The following is a 20,905-nucleotide window of genomic DNA, read 5'->3' on the forward strand; positions in this document are numbered from 1 at the left end:
GCAGCATCATTTTAAATGTGAAGTTATGAGTTTTGAGACCAAGTAACATTTGTGCCAAGTTTGAAAAAAATTCCCTTAAAGTGTTCTTGAGATATTGTGTTCACAAGAATGAGAAAAGGCCACAGTGGCCATGACCTTTGGTGGCCAAAATCTAATCAATTCTTTGTTGAGTCTAAGTGGACGTTTGTGCCAAATTTGAAGAAATTCTCTCATGGTGCTCTTCAGATATGTTCACAAGAATGGGAAAGATGGACAACCTGAAAACATTATCTTCAAACACGGCTAAAGTCAGCGCAGAGCCATTAAAAAACACAAACCTAATCTTTAAGCCAATAACTTTTCAAACTGAGTTAACTCACACAAGACACAAGGAAGTCAAATGCATTTGATTTTGTCAATTTATTGCATTTCAGGCATTTGATAAAATATAGATTAGCCTTAAAATATTGGCATCAGTCTGACATGGACTTTCTTTGATAACAGTCTTTGACAACATTGTTAGGGTATCCTATAGTCAATCTAAAATATGCATGAAAACATTCAGAGGCTAATGTGCTAATACACATCCCCCCCCCCCTCTGCTGTGCAAAGCATAGCACAAAACATAGTACAGTCAGAGCTACTACATGATGACCCACCACCAACAATCAAAGTGTAAAACCAGTGAAACATGATACATCAACCAGACTATCATAGATGATGGTACAAAACTTGTACCAACATTTTCACCAACGTTGCTCCTTTTGGACATCACCTCTGATGCACTCAACAGTTTCCATTCTCGTGTTTGTTTTGTCTCTGTTGGCATTGTGCAAAATTGGTTGAGGTAATAACATGGAAGGATGACACAGTGACAGGAAAAGCATACAGTACAGAAACAGATTGATACTGACACCATTAAATGTGAACCACAGCTTGTAACCGTGTCAAAACTCCTAAAAGACCTGCATCTGTGTGCAAAACAAGCATAAAATGTCCAGTGTGTCTCCCAAAAATAGTAGTACAGTATCAGCACATAAACCTTTTGAGCACAATAAAAACATGAGAAATTGCAATGGCTTGTTACAAGCACAATATTTTATGATATACCCATTACGTAGAAAAACAGACCAATGAAAGTTTGTGTAAAGCCTTAGAAAAACACCACTTGGCATTCACTGAGATGAAAACTGTTATTTGGCCAAATATAAATGTATTGTATGAAAAGTCACAATAAGGCTATAAGATGAATATAAAGAGGGATACAAGGCTAAAATCCTCTCAGAAAAACTTGATAGCTTGCATGGCTAATGTTTTACTATATCTGCATATTGACTGTGGTCATTGTATTATCTCCCCCTTGGCTCTCTTCTGTTCACTCAGCTGCAGGCTCAGGTGCTTCAGTCTTCACGTCCATGTCCTCATCACTGTCCAGGCCAGAGCTTTTCGTGATACGCCGCATATTGAAAGGCAAATCCCCACGCCTTTAAAACAAATAAGTAGTTAGAACACAGTCTGATACTGCACACAAGTAGAAAAGATGAGGCATGCAGTATCATTAATGTATAAAAGAGAAAATTGTGTATAATCAAAATCAAAGCCAAAAAAGTGACAATTGAGGCAATTTATCACACTTCATTTTTTTTCTTTTTTTCCCACTATGCAATAATACTCCACAGACTTGTAAACAGACATTCAGAAACTTAACAGTAAATGGACTGCACTTGTATAGCGCCTTTCTAGTCTTCGGACCACTCAAATCACTTTTAGACTACAAATCACATTCACACACTGGTGGCCAAGGACACCATACAAGGTGCCACCTGCTACTCAGTAACATGCTCACACCTGCTTACATCACTCAGGTTATTTTCTTATGCTTTGACCACACTGAAGATATAATTGGGATCATGTGCAAGGTTTCCACACATGGACAAAATTTCAAAACTTTTCTATGATTATTCAAGGACCCATAATATTTTTTTTCTTGTCCCACTTGCCCGTCATTTTTCAGATTCAAACGCTAATCAAACATAACTTCAGCTAGCTGGCAAACATGAAGGGAGAGAGACAACGTAGGGAGAAAATGGGAGAAATTTATGTGATGGTAAACAAAAGTTGTCAAACATCAATACATATTAGGGCTACGTTACGTTGTCAGCTTTGTCGTTATGTTACGACGTTATGTTAGCAATTTCATTACATACAACAAAATTCTATGACTTTTCCAAAACTTTCAATGATTTTTTACTAATTCCATGACTTTTCCAGGCATGGAAAATTTGATTTTGAAATTTGATGACTTTTCCAGGGTCCCTATTCACAAAGAATCCTAAGACTAAAAGTAGCTCTTAGTGACGTCATTCTAAGAAAAATCTTAGAATTCCTCGAATTCTAAGATTTTTCTTAGAATTTTCCCTTGGTAAGATAAAAGTTATTCACAAAGCATCTTAGGCCTTAAGAGAGCTCCTAAGGTGAAAAACTGTTAAGAGGAGGGAGGAGGACTTTTAAGAAGCCTAAGAGTGCCTTAAACAGAGAAGATAGCGGAAAGACAGAGAGGAAAGAGAGATATTCTCCGTATATTGAACGACAGTGATTTAATAAGATGCTACCAGCGTGATAGTGCAGGGATAATGTTTGTGGTTGACCTCATCAGGGATGAGCTTATTTTTCCCACCCAGCGTAGTAACGCAATAACGCCCGCTTTGGATTGCAGCACATGCCAGCGCTTCTCACACTCATCGCTTGTGCATAAAAGGAGAGGGAACGAAGCATTGATTTGTCGGGCAATACGCTCCCAAGTCTGCCTCTTCCCTTGTGCCGTGATCCCGGGACTGAATTTCCCTCTTAAAACTCCTTTGTTCTCCTCCACGAGCTGCGCCAACAGCAGGCACTGCTCTTCTGTCCAGTTCGGCTTTCTCGTTCTTTTTTTCCTCCATTTCATTCATTGTTTTGGTCATTCTGCCAAATCAAACCGCTGTCAGCAATCACAGTAATTGCTGACAGCTGAGTCTGCGTCCACCATCAATATCAAATAGATTAAGCAGTAAAATCACCAGCGTTGGCGAATAAACGTAACAATAAGAAAATCAATAGGCTATAATAATTGGCATGTGAATGAGGTACGTTCAAACATTTTGAAACTGTGTAACAATTAATTTAATTTTGCTGAGTTTCATCATCATGACATAAAATTATTTTCACGATTACACATTTCTTAATAGCCTACAGTCTAAGTTCTAAGATCGGTTCATTTCACTGTCCATTCATTACTAGGAGCGCATTTTTTTTCTTTTTGTAACAACCAATCACAGCTTTTAGAAGTCTGCGTCATACCTAGCAACGGGGTCAACCACACCTCCTCACTAAGATAAAAGTTTCTGTCCCCTCCTTGCTCAGAGTTGCTCTCAGAAACTTCCTGAATCACTCTTAAGCTAAGATTCCTTGCTAGGAATTTTTAGGCTAAGTTAAGAGCTCTCTGAGAGGACTCTGAGAATCTTTGTGAATACGGGCCCAGATCTCTGTGGTGCATTTCAAACCAGTAATGGTCAGCATCTGTTGAGTCTTCAATGCAGCCATGTCATGGACTTGAAGAGTTCCTCCAGTGCCACAGAACACATTTCACACGTTTTCACAGTTTGAGTATTACTCTCAAGACCAATAAACCGATATTCAGTTGAAGATTGACATAGTTCCCGTCTAACTTTCCACTGTGAGATGAAAACTCTTATGCACTCAGGGGAAGGCCCCTTGGAAACAAATGTAAGAAGCCTCTACCTGAGCTTGCTCTTCAGAGAACTGACTTCACGGTTCATAGCGTCTGCTGACTCAGCGGCATCGTCCAGCTCCCTCTGCAGCTTTCTACGGTAGGCGTTGGCTCGCGTTACCTCCTCCTCTGCCTCCTCCAGCTGACGCTTCAGCTGACGCATGCGGCTGTTTGTCTTCTCCACCTGCAGAGAAGAGGGGGGTCACTTAGTGCCAAAAACAATACAAGCAGATAAACAAGTCAGGATCAAACTCACTTAAAAAAAATTCATCTGGAACTGATCCAAATTTGGAAATCCCATGTTTTGCTGTCCAGGATCAGCTGATCCATTTTACTTTTGTGCCAGTTTTTTCAAAGCAACATCGGATCGAATCGCCCTGATCCAGATACAAACTTTTAAAGATTACTGACAGCATCAGGAATGCATTTGATAGACAGATAGTTTAACTGTGTCACTGTAATTAATATAAAGTGAAAAATGAAAGTTAAAGGGATAGTGCACCCAAAAAATGAAAATTCAGCCATTATCTACTCACCCATATGCCGACAGAGGCCCTGGTGAAGTTTTAGAGTCCTCACATCCCTTGCGGAGATCAGCGGGTGGAGCGGCTAGCACACCTAATAGCATACAGCGCCCCAGACTAACGTCCAAGAACACAAAATTGAATCCACAAAGTATCGCCATACTGCTCACCCATAGTGATCCAAGTGTGCTGCAGCCGCAACATAAAAAGTTGTTTCGAAAAACGTCATATGAGCTCTGTTTTTAGCCTCACTGTAGCCTGTAGCTCTGACTGCTTCTCTGTGCTCCGTGCTCACGTGCGTGCACTCAGGGTGATCGGTGATCTCTGAAGAGCAGCAGTCTCGTCAGTACTGATGTCAAGATTGTCAAGTGCAGGCAACGCCAATTCCCAGTCTGAGCAGCAAAGACTTTCCTCATCCGTTGGCATTGCTTTGCATTTGAAACAACTACACCACCAGGTTTCCAGTGCTCGACTCCGGTATTCTGCGGCTGGCTCATGAGCTGCGGCAGCTGCTTCGTCCAGTAGCCTGAGTTCCGTGCGTATACTCGGGCTCAAACAAATACGGCTCAACAAAGAAATGCTGTTCCTCCTCAGTTTCAAAGTCTTCAGACATGTTGGGCTGTCCTTTGCTAGAAGACCGTAGTGCAAATTATCTTTTACCTCTGGTTACCGTTGTCTCTCCCTGCGGTGCACGTGTCACGTGATGTAAACACGGGTGAGCAAAGCTCATGCTTTCGCTTGTCTCGCGCTTGCGGCTGCAGCACACTTGGATCACTATGGATGAGCAGTATGGAGATACTTTGTGGATTCAATTTTGTGTTCTTGAACGTTAGTCTGGGGCGCCGTCTACCATTAGCTGTGCTAGCCGCTAACGCTGTTCTCCGCAAGGGATGTGAGGGCTCTAAAACTTCACCAGGGCCTCCATCAGCATATGGGTGAGTAGATAATGGCTGAATTTTCATTTTTGGGTGCACTATCCCTTTAAGATAAATAATTTGTTTAATTTTGACAGCTTTTTTGGGAATAATTATAAGGGGACAAAATTTATTAACTATACTGTAGTGAAATGCTTAATATGTAGCCCACTGGCTACTTTAGCTGCTTTATCACTGTAACAGTTAAACAAAACTGGTGCAAAATATTAATAGATGTATTATATTTGACAAATTTAAAAAGTTTTTATTGCTGAAATCTGCCCTTTTGCTGGGATCAGGATAATTCAATTTTTGTAATCAAAAGGAACCCAATCCTGAAAGTCTGAAGAACACATACAGAAGGTTTGATCAACTTCAAAACCAAACCTAGATTACATGATCTGATCTGATTTCAGAATCCTTTGTTTCCTCATTTGAACAACCCATTTTCAAGGTCTGATCCAATCCTATAGCCAAAATTTCATCAGATTATGTCTTAACAACTAGGCCTAGTAAATTAAACGTAAAAAAGGAGATCAGTGATGAGGTTTACCTGGTCTTTGCATTGCTCCGTGTTGCGTCTCTCATCTTCAACCTGTAACATCATCTCCTTCAGCTTCTTCTCTGTCCGCCTGGCCAGCCTGGAGGCCTGCTGGCGCTCCCTGAGATGAGTAGGAAAAGCAAATGAAGAGGAGTCAGGACACAGCCTCAGGACTTTATCTATTAACTGTATATACATATGTCTTTACTGAATCAGAAATACACAAACACTTAATGAAACTGTTGGGATTTGTAACATTAAAAAAATTAAAAACAGAAATCTAACCAAACAATTACAGCTACTATCAAATAGAGAGGCAGAAATGGAGCAGTCATGACACCATAAAAAAGTTCTAATTTTCTTCGATAACTATTGTGGTCAGTTGGTAAACCAGTCAAAAAAAGTATTTCAAGGTGTCCACCGCACTGGCACTCACTTTGACTCGATGTCGAGCTGTTCCTCCAGCTGAGCGATCTTGGCCTCCAGGGTGGTGATGGAGGACTTATACTTGGACTTGATGGTTGACTCAAGCTCCTGCAGCTTCAGTTTCAGCTCCTTGTTCTGGCGATCCAGCTGGGAACGAGCCCCCTCCAGCCGCTGGGAGTTGCTGCGCTCTGCACTCAACTCTGTGGTCACCTGTTCGGTCTAATGTCATAAACATACAGTGGAGAGAAACTGTTCAAGACTTTGTCCCGATTAAAAAAAAAAAAAAAAAAAAAGTTCTCTTTTCATTATCTGTTCAGCTGTGGTGTTATTACTGATGCCAGAAATGTAAACACACTCCTTCCTCCACGCTGAATACAAAATATTTCCTACTTACAAACAAAAAGGTACAACGATCAGCTGATATGATCAACACGTGAGATGCCGTGTCTCCGTACCTGCAGTGTAGTTCTCTTCAGACGATCGTTGGCCATCTCGGTGTTGAGCTGCTCTTCCTCCAGTTCCTCCTCCAGCTGGGTGATACGAGCCTCCAGCCTCCTCTTCTCATCTGCCAGCAGAGAGCTGGAAACAAGCGAGAAAGACGGGCGCCAGTTTAGATACAGAGACAAACTTGTAGATTTCCTCTGTTGCTGTGCAATGTAGATGCATGTTTTTCTAAATCTATGGTTGCATCTTAAGTTAGTGAAATACTATCTCTTGGTTCATACTTTTTGGTGTTGCTGCTGTTAATCTCATCCTGCAGTTCATCTCTCTCGGTCTGAACCTGTCTCTTGAGTCTCTCTGCAGTGGCCAGATCCTGGAGGAAGCACAAGACACAAATATATTAGGTACTTCAAAGCCTGATACTGCAGAGGCTGTTGGGACACACACAATGTGGTAATTCTAGGAAATTATGTCTGTTGATTGACATCAAACAGCTACTGCCCATTTTAAGTCAGAGAAGCTCAAAGATGAGTTTTTCCTCATGATTTATACTACTAGATTAGATATTAGTTTTATGTTTATTCTGAGTAGAGTCTATAAAACTAAGAAACTGTCCAACCAGGTACTTCTCCATGTCCAGTCAGGTGTTTCTTTGAGTTGTTGTTGTTTTCCTGTTATTACTTTCGTACCTCCTGGACGTGCAGGGTGTCTGCCTCCAATGCCTTGAGCTTCTTCTCGGTCTCCTTGGCCTCATTGACGGCTTCGTCTCTGGACAAACGCAGCTCGTCCACCTCTCTCTGCTGATCTTTCATTATTGCCTGGAGAGGAGACGTGCAGACAGCAGCACTGCGGTTAGACACCCATCATTGCGTGACGCAATGACCACGTTTGTCAATGTAAGGACCAAATAGTAATTTTGTGATCATACTGTATATAACTGAACAGTTTGGGTTATAGATGACATCTCATTTAATCTCAACAGGGTGCCCATATTTTAAGGTGTAATAAATAGACAAATATGTAAATAGCATCAGAAAACATTAATAACTTGCAGTAAGTTGTTTTGTAGTGTTGGTATGTGTATTATAAAGACCTGCCAACTAATGTGGAAGTGATATGAGGCTCCAATTATTCCAATTATTTGTTTTTATTTGTCTTTGACAGGGAAATTAACATGAATGTAAACAAATTACTGGTTTAATTATGGATCACCCAGAAAAGCCAATCTCACATTGTTTTACTTGTGTGTTTGTGTGTGTGTGCATGGATGCCTATTTTACCTGGAGTTTCTTAAGCTGTTTGAGCGCCTCATCGCGACCCTTGTTGGCAGCATCAATCTGGAGTTCGAGCTCCGACAGGTCCATCTCCAGTTTCTTCTTGGAAGAGAGGGCCTGAGTACGCTGCCTGCGTTCATCTTCAAGCTCGATCTCCATCTCACGCACCTGAAGGAGAGGAGAATAACACCAATTTCAATTTGTAATTTAGTCAAACTATAATTCAGCATTCTTTCAGCATTCAACTGTGTGCGAAAACTGAATATAAATCTACAACCGTGCAAAGCTTGGTGAAAAACGTTAACCTAGTCTTTTCTTTCGCACCTGTTTAACCAGCTGTTTCCTCCTCTCCTCTCCCTGCTCGTCTCTGGCCTGCAGGTCTCGGTCAAACTGAGCCTTCATGGCCTGCATGTTGACCTCCAGACGTAGTTTGGCATCCTCTGTGGCCTGGAGCTCATCCTCCAGTTCCTCCAGCTGAACCTTCATCTCCTCCAGCTGCTGCTCCATGGCACGCTTTGACCTTTCCAGCTCATGAACCTGCAGACAACAAAGTTGCCTTGTTGCACATTTAGTGTTTTTAAGACAGTATGCAACAATCTACTCTCGTTTTAACTGCTAGAGTAAAGATGTGATCTTTATTGCTTTGATAACACATCACAGAAATGTGACCAGGCTTGACATATTTAGCAAAACCAACACCAGATTTAATCAAACAACCCCAAAGGACGCCTGTGTTTTCTCTTACACTCTTGCCAACATCATCCTTGGATGAGACCAAGTCATCCATCTCAGCTTTGAGCATCTTATTGGCCCGGTCCAACTCGTCTTTGAGATCCGCCATGGTCTCCAGCTCGCGGGCCAGTGTCAGTGCTCGCGTTTCCTTCTCCCTGGCCTCAGCCTCGGCCTTGTCGCGCTCCTCTGCATACTGAGTAGAAATTGTTTTCTCTTCGGCCAGCATCTAGGGAGAGGAGAGCCCAGGAGAGACTGTTAGGGGTCTACATACACACACATACACACAGAAAAAATTTAACAGAATACTGCCGAATACAGGTGATGTTTTGTGGTGAAATGAACAGTGCATCCAAGATTGTTTCAGAAATGAATAATTGTTGATTTACATATTATATATTTGTGACTTTTTCCATGGATGTGTAAAAACACACTGGTGTCATGATACCTGGTCAAACTTCTTCTGCTTCCTCTCCAGGTTGGAGACGAACTGCCTCAGGTGGTCCTGGTCCACCATGAGGTCATCCAGCTCCTGCTGTAAACGGGTTTTTGTCTTGTCCAGTTTGTCGTAGGCTGCAGCCTTCTCCTCCAGCTGCTGCATCACACTTTCCACCTCCCTCTGGAGTCGCTTGCGGCCTTCCTCTGCCCCCTCCAGGGACAGGGCCTCCTGATCCAGCTTCTTCTTTAGGTCTGCCAGCTGAAGATGTAAAGAAAAGAGGGGGAATTAGAAGGACCGAGGGGAACATTAGAGCCATAGTAAGTAGTCTGGACGCACTCGCCTCAGTTTGTTGGAAATATCTGTTCCTGGCACTACGAAGGTTTGGCTTTAAAGAGTCCATTTATTGCACTGAAACTCTATACTCCACACAAAATTTGATTTTTATTTTTATTTTTTTGGTATTTACAAACCAGGGCTTACTTTAATGTTGAGATAGAATCTATGGAGAGTGGTAATACCAATTTAATTGACATGTATAAAAATAAGGATAACAGGAAACTTGTTGAAACATGATACTCAAGTATTCAATCTTTTAAAAACCACTCAACATATGATGTTAGATTAAAATAGGAGAAAAAATTTGGAAATGTGATTTAGGAGGAAGATTGGCTTAATATGTGCACTGTACAATCAACTTCCACCAGTTCAGGTCTTTGGAGAAAACTCTGCTGACAAATTTGATTAAATATTTTGTAAGCCCCGAGGTATAAAGGTGTGCAGACAGGGTTTATGGGAAAGAAAATGTGGACAACAGCTTGCAGACCATTTCCACATATTTTGAAGCTGCTCGACTATTCAGTCCTACTGGCAGGAGGTAGTACAGGCAATACAGAACATTTTTGGTGACAGAGTTGATTGTTCATTCAATACAATCTATTTTGGATATGCTGCAGATAATTTGATGGAGATCTGATCAATAACTATTTTCATGTTACAGCTTTCTTGCTGGCTGCTAATAGCACCTTTATTAGATATTTGTCCTGTGCCAACAAAGACTGAAATCTATGGCTCAATAAATTCTGGCAGTCCTGTGAAAATGGGTTGTGAACTCATGAGATGATTACCGATCCTTCACTGAATAAACTGGCATGTATTTCCATCAGTATAGTATTGATATGAGTGCATAGGTGATCAGCTTATTTCTGTTGTTTTTCTGTTTCATTAAAAGGAATGGTATGAAACAATAATGAGATGTCAGCAAGTTAGGGGACATTGTAAATGACAGCTACAATAGGGAGGAAGTCACACACAGAACATCTTCAATCTCTTTTGAAATGTGCAACGAGAAAGAGAAGAAGAAAAGGCTTTTTGAAGTTCACAGACAGAGCGTGACACTGTGCACCGACCTGGGCCTGCAGAGAAGAGACCTGCTTCTCCACATTCTTCTTGCTCTCTTCCTCTTCCTCCAGCATCTCCCGCAGGTTGTTCTGCTCGTCCTCCATCTGCCTCAGGCGGGTGGAGAGGCTGAGCTTCTGGCGAGTCTCCTCTTCAAGCAACTCCTGGACGTAGGAGAAGGGAAAAAACACATCAGAAAAACATACACATTTTTTCCCGCTCAGTTTCTGCTTTAAACATTTGATTATTCGACTACTTGTTTCAGATTTATCTGAGATCAAAAACAAACAAAATAAACATGTACTGTGTTTTTTACCTGTGTATCCTGCAGCTGAGACTCTACAGAGCAAAGGTCTTTGCTGGATTTGATGTTCTTGCCTTCTGCTTCACTCAGGAGGCTGTTTACGTTGTCTAGTTCCGACTAGACATCAGATAGATAGAAAAGAAATCGTGGACACTATGTCTTCACAAAAATATCTTCACAAACTGTCCTCCATTCAAAAACCTACTCTTCCTTTACTTTCCATTCACTCAGTCTCTTCACCCTGTAACCCACTGCTCTGTCCATACTGTACCTGCATCTTGGTTATCTTGTCGGACATCTCCTGCCTCTGTCGTTCACTTTCTCCGAATTTGACCTGCAGTTCTTGAACCTGGCTTTCGGCCTTTTTGCGACGGTGTTCAGAGTCTGACTTGCTTTGTGTCAGAGTCTGCATCTCAATCTGCAGCTCGTTCCACTCGCTCTCCAGGGCCTGCTTGGCTTTCTCCACCGACACCTTGTTCTGCAGGAGCAGCACACAGGACGAGTTACTGGTGTTCACATTCACATGTTTTGTTAAACACTGAGCATCTTTCATTTCTGGCCACCCCAACTCATTACCCTCTTGGCCTGTTCCAGCTGTTCGTTGAGCTCGTCAAATGCCTGATTGTGTTTGTGTCTCATTTCACCCATCTGCTGCTCGTGGATCTTGGCCTCTTCTTCCACAGTTTTCTTCAGTTGGGCGACCTCTGTTTCACGCTTGGACCTGAAGAGACAGAACGAGGAAGTGAATGAACAAACAAAAAATGAGACATGAGAGGAAGAAGAAAAACAATCAAAATGTATACCATCTTTGCACAATCGTGTTGCCCTCGGAGCCTTCTGTATGAACACTTTGATCTGTCTATCAGACAAATATCACACGCACAAAATTCTTTTTCTGGCAACAAGACGACATAAGTTTGAGTGTTACCTCAGCTCCTGCTGTGCTGCGGTAGTGTCCAAAGTGTCCTCCAGCTCGGTCTTAAGGGCCTCCAGCTCCTCTGCCAGGTCCCTGCGTTGTTTCTCAGCCTTGGAGCGCGCCTGCCTCTCCAGCTCCAGATCCTCCTGCAGCTCAGAGATCTGAGCCTCCAGCTCCCTGATCTTCTTCTGGGCTGTATTCTTGGCTGCAGCCTCTTCCTCGATCCTGAAGGTGAGACCACGAGAGGAGTTGAGAGGGACGAGGTACTTTGTGATGAATAACCTATTGAATCAGTTTTCCTCTGTGCCCCCCCAACATTCACAAAATCTTTTGACATTTGTGATGCTTTTCAAAATGAATTTATTTTTCTTAAACCTGGCCAGTGCAGCAAGGAGCTCCTCCTCCTTCTTAGCCAGCTGAGCTTTGAGTTCAGCGATCTGAGCCTCCAGTTCTGCAATATGATCGTGGAGCTCTGTGGAGTCTCCCTCAAGTTTACGACGGTTCTTCTCCAACTCCTGACGCAATTTCTCCTCTTTTCTTAGACGATCTGTGAGTGAGAAGATGGAGAAATCCAAATTGTATGTCTCGACACATCCGATTTGAGGCTCTGTCTGTCACCATCATGCCACCCCAACAAATAAGACACATTACAGGTCTGAAATTGGACCATCAACATCACAGAGGGCGCAAGTCACTGAGATTTGTTTGGAGGACTGGAGGCTGACAAAAACAATATCAAATTGTAAGCATTTATTGTGTGCACAAATTAGCTTTTTTCCCTTTCCATGACACTTCCCTGGCTCTGCAAAAACAACTAAAATCTGATTTCACTCAATGAAGAAAGTAAAATTCATTTTAAGGTTAAGTTAATATGATAATTAACTAAAATAGAGATACCCACCCTCCAAATCTGTGATCATGGCTTCATGTTTATTCTTGAGTTTCTGCAGGCTCTTGGACTTCTCTTCTTCCTCGGCCAAGTTGGTGGTGAACTCAGAGATCCTTTCCTCCATCTGTTTCTTCTCCTGAGGTCAAAAAAAGAATACAAGGAAAAAAAATTATTTACAGTCTCAGGTGTAATGTTTTTTCTTTATCTACTTTGAAATGTTCTTTTATGTAGTGTCACTATTTTAAATCAGTGCTAAAGACCACGGGGTTAATGCGCTGTGTGAGACCTTGTTGAGCTTGCTGTTCTGGTCATCCAGCACCATGATGTCCTCCTCCAGCTTCTTCATCTTGGCGTCCGAGGTGACCTTCTCCATCTGGAGCTTCTGTCTGGCTGCTTCCTCCTCATCCAGCTGCTGCTCCAGGTCCTGGAGGAGCGACACAAACATTTGCAATGTTAATCAAGTTTCCTCATATTTCACATTCTGTATCCCACGGGACTTAACTGACCGTGATGTTCTGCTGCATCTTTTTCCTCTCTGTGTTCAGCTGGCCGACCCTCTCTTCCTCCTCCTCCAGGCGAGACTCCAGGTCATGCAGGATCTCCTCCAGCTCCTGCTTCCTGGCAGCCAGACGGGCCCTCATCTCCTCAGCCTCTGCGCACAGCTCCGTCTCTGCCTGGAGCTGCTCTTGAAGAGCTAACTTCTCAGCATTCAGCTAGCAGTGGGGAGTAAAAGTCAAAGTGAGAAAGGATAGTTACATCTCAATTAACCCAACAGCAATTAACCCACTTGGAGATTTCAAATAAGTCTGACCCTAGATTGATCTCACTCCACTCCTACCTGTTGCTGCTTTGTCTCAAATTCTTTAATTTGCTCCTCAGCCTGCAGTTGTTTCTCCTTCACCTTGACGAGCTCCTCTTCTTTGGCCAGCATCTCCTCCTCCTGCCGAGTCACTTGCAGCAGAGGCTTCACCTGGAAGGAACAACAGAAATCAACCCCAGGTTTTTAATAGATAGTGATGTTTTGACTTTCTTGGGGTGGCTGAAATGGCACTCGTGAGAGAAACTGAAGACAGACTGTAAGCAGAAATCTTTGTTTAAAAAAAAAAAAAAAAAAAAAACTTTCAGTAGTAAAATTGTATTTAAATGTATTTATTAAAATGTATTTCTTTGCCTTACAAAAGTAACACAAATGTATCAGAGTTTAGCAGTAACGAAGTAATGTAATGCATTACATTCACGTAATATTTTACATTAACTATGTCAGGTTATCACCCAAAATTAAGTATCATTTCTTTCATTCATCAACCACCACCAGTGCACAAAGGTTTATGCATCTAGTCATGACATAATAGGCTACATCATAAAAGGGTGCCAGTGCTATTCACATCTGGGTGATGCCTACAGTGTCGTCAGTGTTACCCGGTCTGTTTTTGCATCTACAGGCTGAAAGCAGCAGGAATAAGTAGCAGGGCTCCAGTCTGTTAATTTGTCCGAGTGATCGACATGTCTGGGTGTTGCCATCAAATGTCTGTTAGCATGTTGGATGTGTTTCCATTTACGTCCCATACGACTGTGGAGCAACACCATCCCCTTCCTATGCACAACCCTCTCTCTGGCCAGCTGTTAAAGCTGATCGGTGCACTGGGAACCAGCAGGTGGGTCTTTAACCCCACCATCTTATCTATAGCTTGTCATAGTGATTGACTCACACGCTAATCCACTTGTTGTGCTTACCTCAGCATTTGTCTATTGTGTTTCATATTAAAAGCCAACAATTAATGTTTCCCTGTCTCATAACTGACCAGACTTTGATCCGCTGTCTGCCAGTCCCTGTGTCTAAGGCTTTGTTTATTTTATAAAAGGTCTAAGGAAGGTAATACAAGAGGTAGATTTCAATACAAAGTGGTAACCACTGCATGTGAAGGCATGAATGGATCAGACCTGCATGCCAGAGGAGAGCCTTTATTAGGTTGTGCATTATTTTGTAATGAACTGCATAAACTTGAGCTTCTTTGAACAACATGACCCTCTTCCATTTTATAATGCCTAGTCATACTTCTGAGGTGATTTTGGTGACAATAACGCAAAGTTGTGTCATCAATAATGCATTACTTTACACAAGAGTAATATCATAAAGTAACTTATTACTTTCAAATGAGCATAACTACTAAAAGCAACTTGCACATCACAGGCCAAAATCAGCTGGAGGACATGTTTTGCGTCAGTGGTGCATGTTTCCCGTCATATGGATGATTTTTGCTCACAGCAGGTGCAGGGAAAGCTGACGGCATGATGGGTACTTTGACACCGTTCATCTGCACAGATTTCCTAGCCTGGTTCCAGCTGGTGGGTAACTGGTGAGGATAGCAACAATGGCGACTGCTACAAATCCTACAGACCACATTAACGATGCTATCGAGGTATTTCGCCACTACTCGCGTTAATGGAGGACCAAATTATGGAAGCTGCTAAACTGGATTTAACGGCAATGCAGCTGGGCATGCACGACGACGGAGACATTTTAAACGGGCAATGCTCGCTTGTTTTCGGCACCCCCGAGGCATGGATACTAATGACGTCAGATTCTGGGTGAGTCGTTGATCTCTACTGATTGGTTTGGGAAAAATCAAATTCCCTCCCCCTTGTAAATCGCCTTCAATGGAAGCCATGTCAGACTGAAGGTTCTGGGAGCTTCACTCTGACACTCAGGCTAAATGTTCCCCACACCAGCTGAAATGTGGAAAACCCTTAAACCATTAAACTACTGCTGCTCTGTTACAGTGTTGTCTAAATGTTTAGTGACACAATAATAAAAGGGCAGCTTTACTGATTTCTTACCTTGGTGAAAAGCCTCCACCACTGCCAGTTCCTGAGTTTGAGGTAAGCAGCACAGTTCCTCTGGATCACTTTCATGGCGGTCAGCTGCTGCTGTCTCTTGGCAAAGGCTCTGAAGAAAAAAAAAACACAACACTATAAATAACATATGCCATTCTGTCTAGAAGTGTGTTCTCTCATCGTGTTACTTTGCATTGATTCACTTGCATTAAAGACAAAAAAAATGAGTGAAAAACTCAGGCTGAAGTACACAATTATGGTACCTGATAGATATATTTTCAATATTAATCTTTCATACTTGCGGGCCACGTATCCTCTGCACCAGGCCTGGAAGCTGATGATCACATCAGTGATCTTCATGTCTCTCTCCTCCTCCAGGTGGGCCAGGACTCCGGCTCTGAAGAACACTTTACTCTGACCAATGCGGTACAGGTTTGGGTCCAGCTCCAGAGCTTTGATCTGACATGAAGAAGACATGAGGAGACTTGGTGACAAGTCCTACAGCTTGAAATGGAGAACAATGAGCCAGCTTCTCTACTTCTGGATGAACTGCTTACTTCTAAAACTGATTTACTGTTCTTACCATGAGCACGCAGGCCTGCTTGCCGTCCATAAAGCCTTTTGGAATCGCATTTGGAGTAAGGATTTCGTACCTGAGAGGCAGACGAGCACAATTAAGTTACTCAAGTAGTTTGACTTTTTCTTCTAAATGTTTAATAACAGACGGCTGTTGGTTGTATAATAAACTTTGCCCTTGTTTGTGACTTGCTTTCAGATGCATTTTATGTTTGATATGTAAGTCTTATGCCTCTAAACTGTCTATTTTTTTGCCTACTTTTTCCATGTTTGTTCTAACTTAATGTTTAGACCAGGATATGAATCTTTACTGAGCAGGTAAGATATACAGGAAATGTGTGTCAAGTATATTTTCTCTGAAAGACAGAAGGAAGAAAGAAAGTCTGCTGCTGTTTGTCACCTCTGTCTGAACTCCTGGAACACGATGCGGTTGGGGAAGCCCTGTCTGCAGATACGAATTCCCTCCAGGACTCCATTACACCTCAGCTGGTCCAGGACCAGGTGAGGCTCCAGTTTACCAGCCTGAAGAAGAAACAATACATAAATCACTATTGTGTGTTTTGTTCCTGATTTTACCATCATGTATTGTCACATTATTTGTAATGGCATTGGTTATTCCCTCTAAGAATCTAGCCATTGTCTATCAATGTTTTCTGTTGTTGATTTTCTTCCTTTTTGAATCAGAAGGTGTCATACATAGTACAAATCTGTGATACTGGGCTGTATAGATAAAACTGTCTCGTCAAGTACATCATCTGTCAGGACTCTAATGAAAAGTGGTTCTTTTATTGGTGGATCCTCGCAGGTCAAATGAAGCAGAACCATTTTGTTCCCCAGCATTCAAGGCTCATTATGCAATACTCCACTCCTAAAAGGATCATTTGTATATCAATTACTCAGCCAGTGTTATCTTGAATTTGTAAAGAAAACTGTTTTGCTTGTGACTGAGAAGCCAGGAAGCAACTGGTGCGGAGGCCCCAGTATGTCAGTGCACTTAAGCACTTCATTAGATTTAATGGTCCTGTACTTGTACCACAAGTGTTGCTCTTTGTACTGTACCTTCTTCTCGTGGTTGGGGATGATGCAGCGGACGAAGTTTGGGTTGGTATTCCTGAGCGTTGACATGAGGTTACCCAGCTGCTCCTTGTACAGCTGGCCCACAGTACGGAACATGCCCTTACGGCTTTTGAAAGCACCGTGCATTGAGTCCGACATTCCCGCCACCTTATCCAGGCCGACAATACGGTCCACTGTGAGGACACAGAGAGGAGGGAAAACAATTTTGTCAGTGTGTTTAATGACACTGAAATGAAATATATCATAACTTCTCATTATGGAAACATGTTCGTCGCATCCTTCACATTTAGATGACAAAAAAATATCAACTCTTTTGGCAAAACACCAGAAAGTGCAAACAAACATTTTATTTTATTCATATTTTACTAGCAGTTAACTGAGTCTTATTTTAAAGTGACAAATCCAAACTAAGTGTTGTCCAATGCACACTTAGTAGAATTATGTTGCATTTGCGGTAACTTGTGGACCAGCATTATGAGACTTTGGATTAATTGAGTTACACCACTTACTGTCTCTCCACAGGTCAGCAGTAAATTTGTCTGTCGACTGGTTGAACAAAGATGCCACGCACTCATTCAGAGGATCCATGTTCTTCATCAGCCACTCGTCTGCTTTGTAGTCCACCTGCAGTAGAGGAGAGTTGCATTTAGAACCATGAAACCATTGCTACTTTAAGATAATGATGCTTGGCACGCAGCTGTATTCTGAAGCAAAGTTAAGGTATTTATGACACTGGCTAATTCAAAAACGTAATGTATAAGCCATTTAACTGGTAGCAACTTTTCTCTTCAAGACAAACTTTGTATACTCAGAATAGAGCCAGACGACTCTGTTGTAACTTTGCAGCCATCTAGTGGTGAAAAGCAACCTTTACTCAAGTACAATTTTCAGCTACTTGAACTTCACTTTATACTTCGACTCCATGAAATCTGATGCAATTACCAGTTAAATTGCAGATTAAGGTGGTTTAAGTAAACATATATAACCAGTTAATAAAATGACTCTTATAGATCAAACTACTTCATATTAAAGTAGCTAAAATTAGTCACTCCACTAACTACAACATCAAAACACTACTTTCATGTTAATGCATGAATAATAACTATCCACAATAATATCATATCACTTTCAAAGAGGCCATTTTGCATGAGTGCTGTTACTTTAACTTAACTCTGCTGACAGTACCTTCAAGGTATAGTATGCAGGATTTGTCTGTTTGGAAAGTGAAAGCCAACCCCAGACTCAATGTCATTATTTAGCAAGCTTTGTTCACTTGGCATTGTGTCTCACTATATTTGCGCTTTTGTCTGTGATTTCCGTAGTCTTGATTATGGTCCAGCATCTGGTTGCTACCTTTTAATAAAGTCCCAGTCTCACCTGTGCGTCATGCCCAGGAATGTCATAGCATAAGAAGAAATAAGACAATACAGGCAGAGGACAGAGTCTCTAAAGATTAATACATCTCCACACACTGTGGAGTCATAAGTGATGATTGAGAGGGATTACTTCTGCATGAGACCATACTTTTTTTTTTTAGGAATATCCTGCATGGTATACCTTTAAAAGGGTGCCAAATTTATCATCACAATCAAAGTTATTTTCAATGACCTTTCCAGCGTAGTGAATGATGCAGAAGTCTGCATCGTCCTTGAGTTTCTTGGGCTTCTGGAACTTAGGATGTGTTCCCTGCTCCGAAACTACCTTCTCTACAAAGCTCTTGTCTGTGGCCTTGGGGAACCAGCACTCTTCATCCAGCAGAGCCAGGATGCCTGGAGGACTAGCCTGTGATGAATGGTGGTAAAAAACAAACACAACAAACATGAGTCAGTCTGACTCTGCAATTCAAAGGAATGAACTCATTTAATAGTCTATGTGCAGTCAGCATGCCTCAGCTTGTGTTACATGACTGTTTTCTGCAAAAAACACAGTCAGCGACTATTGCTGAGGAAGGCTTGTAACTGATCCCTCATCTCAGGTGTAACTTCAGGCTGAGACAAGCACTGCTAGTGTTTTTTCTACAGGACTTAAGAAGGAATAAAAACCAGGAGATGCCTTACAGATTTTTCAATAAGGTCGATGCAGGGCTGCAGGTCGAGGCCGAAGTCGATGAAGTTCCACTCGATGCCCTCCCTCTGGTACTCCTCCTGCTCCAGGATGAACATGGTGTGGTTGAAGAGCTGCTGCAGCTTCTCATTGGTGTAGTTGATACACAGCTGCTCAAATGAGTTCAACTGTAAGAGAGAATGAAAGAAAGAAGAAGAAGAAGAAACCACAAAATTAAAATCCCTCTCTTGATTGGTCAATTACAGCATTCTATGGTCTGTTATTTCTGAATAGCAGGCCGCTGCTATAAATATGGACGCAAGTGTCATCATAGACACTTAGCAATAAAGCAATAAAATCATGTTTAAATCAATATTTTGTCACATTGACTTCTTCAGAAAGTAAGTCAAGTAATAAGTGGATAATGAACAGCAATCAGGTTGTCTACGGAAGGGTGAGGCAGAACCCTGACACGAAGGGGAGGGATCTTGAATCACCCTAGAGAGGTTTATTTCACAATACTCATCCACTCGCCGTTTATTATTTCTTGAATGGCATGCAGCATTAAACAGACTCCTGCACTGCTGATACAAACACACAGAGTGGCTGTGCCAGTAGAGCCCCATCAGAGTGCTCTGTCTGGTCACAGAACTAGAGTTACATTGCCTGAAACACCTCACCTCAAAGATCTCAAATCCAGCGATATCAAGGATGCCTATGAAGGAGGCTCCCTGTCTCTTGGTCTTGTCCAGTGCCTTATTGATCCTCATGACCAGCCAGCGGAACATCCTCTCATAAGAGGCTTTGGCCAGAGCCTCGACAGCAAACTCAGCTTGTTCCTGGGTCTGTGCCTTCTGGACATAGTCCCTGCCAACCTGCAAAAAGAAATACCCCACTGTCATCCTGCGATAATAAAAATATCTTACTGGCCAACTGACAAAATCTTGTTCACCAGGTTCAAACATAACTGGAAAAAATAAACTCAATCATTAGCTGACACAGAATGAGGTCAACATGTCATATTGTTGAATGTTAATGAAATGATTATGTATTGGTTGCTGTGCGGACCTTGATTCTGGGGGACAGGATGGCTCGTGTGAAGTCAGTCACATTGATGCCCAGCAGGTGACACACTTTCTGGGCAGCTGGGGGTGAAACACGGGGGTCAGATTGGAGGATGTTGTGTGAATTGAGAAGGTTTGACCAAATGGAGTGAGAATGACAGCATGTGCAGAGGAAATGGTGTTGAATCTGATAATGATGATGGTGTGTCTGTGTTCATGTGTGTACCTGTGTCGTCGGGCATGGAGGCCTGGTCTGAGTGACGCTCCTTCTTGAAGGACATGTTCCCCAACTGCAGCACGGCCGACACCACCTTCAGCAGACCTGATGTACAGACACAAGAGGTTAAATGTGTAGTTCAATGGTGTTCATTATGTCTTCAGTTTCTGATAATGACTTTAGTTGTTCTTTTATCTCAGACATGTGTTAGGATGTTACATACCTTGACATGTTTTGGCAGAAACTTCCGCTTTCCTCAGAAGTGTCACTTGGTGGTGGTTGTGACGCATCTTTATCATCGATATTAGGGAGGTGTGACTGTCCTCGGCCACGCCTCCCTACTATCAGCTGATTGACAGATCAGCTGATAAAGACGCGTTACAACCACCACCAAGTGACACTTCTGAGGAAGGCACAAGTTTCCGCCGAAACATGTCAAGGTATGTAATATCCTAACACATGTCTGAGATAAAAGAACAACTAAAGTCATTATCAGGTTAAATGTGTGCTGCAGAGGAGAATCACATGATGAAGAATATGTGCCACCAAACCATAC

The 20,905-nt window shown here is 42.2% G+C and overlaps 1 protein-coding gene across 1 annotated transcript in view; it reads right to left on the reverse strand.

Moving 5' to 3' along the window:
• Positions 1–384: 384 nt before the first annotated feature.
• Positions 385–20,905, reverse strand: part of myh9a (myosin, heavy chain 9a, non-muscle) — a 34,428-nt gene continuing 13,907 nt past the window's right edge. Inside the window, exons 12-43 of the mRNA XM_049571094.1 lie at positions 20,359–20,454; positions 20,137–20,213; positions 19,749–19,943; positions 19,083–19,256; positions 18,634–18,807; positions 17,535–17,649; positions 17,008–17,198; positions 16,349–16,470; positions 15,956–16,025; positions 15,671–15,831; positions 15,376–15,484; positions 13,376–13,507; positions 13,044–13,250; positions 12,824–12,961; positions 12,550–12,673; positions 12,024–12,195; positions 11,661–11,873; positions 11,309–11,453; positions 11,004–11,210; positions 10,745–10,849; positions 10,440–10,592; positions 9,043–9,291; positions 8,611–8,823; positions 8,190–8,402; positions 7,872–8,033; positions 7,281–7,409; positions 6,876–6,964; positions 6,606–6,729; positions 6,161–6,369; positions 5,737–5,845; positions 3,757–3,929; positions 385–1,463 (exon numbers count right to left, since the gene is read on the reverse strand). Coding sequence (XP_049427051.1) covers positions 1,355–1,463; positions 3,757–3,929; positions 5,737–5,845; positions 6,161–6,369; positions 6,606–6,729; positions 6,876–6,964; positions 7,281–7,409; positions 7,872–8,033; positions 8,190–8,402; positions 8,611–8,823; positions 9,043–9,291; positions 10,440–10,592; positions 10,745–10,849; positions 11,004–11,210; positions 11,309–11,453; positions 11,661–11,873; positions 12,024–12,195; positions 12,550–12,673; positions 12,824–12,961; positions 13,044–13,250; positions 13,376–13,507; positions 15,376–15,484; positions 15,671–15,831; positions 15,956–16,025; positions 16,349–16,470; positions 17,008–17,198; positions 17,535–17,649; positions 18,634–18,807; positions 19,083–19,256; positions 19,749–19,943; positions 20,137–20,213; positions 20,359–20,454 — 4,859 coding nt within the window. The 3' untranslated portion in view covers positions 385–1,354. The remainder of the gene's footprint in view (positions 1,464–3,756; positions 3,930–5,736; positions 5,846–6,160; positions 6,370–6,605; positions 6,730–6,875; positions 6,965–7,280; positions 7,410–7,871; positions 8,034–8,189; positions 8,403–8,610; positions 8,824–9,042; positions 9,292–10,439; positions 10,593–10,744; positions 10,850–11,003; positions 11,211–11,308; positions 11,454–11,660; positions 11,874–12,023; positions 12,196–12,549; positions 12,674–12,823; positions 12,962–13,043; positions 13,251–13,375; positions 13,508–15,375; positions 15,485–15,670; positions 15,832–15,955; positions 16,026–16,348; positions 16,471–17,007; positions 17,199–17,534; positions 17,650–18,633; positions 18,808–19,082; positions 19,257–19,748; positions 19,944–20,136; positions 20,214–20,358; positions 20,455–20,905) is intronic.

The sequence above is a fragment of the Epinephelus fuscoguttatus genome, linkage group LG3 (genome assembly GCF_011397635.1).
Source record: "Epinephelus fuscoguttatus linkage group LG3, E.fuscoguttatus.final_Chr_v1".
Lineage (NCBI taxonomy): Eukaryota > Metazoa > Chordata > Actinopteri > Perciformes > Serranidae > Epinephelus > Epinephelus fuscoguttatus.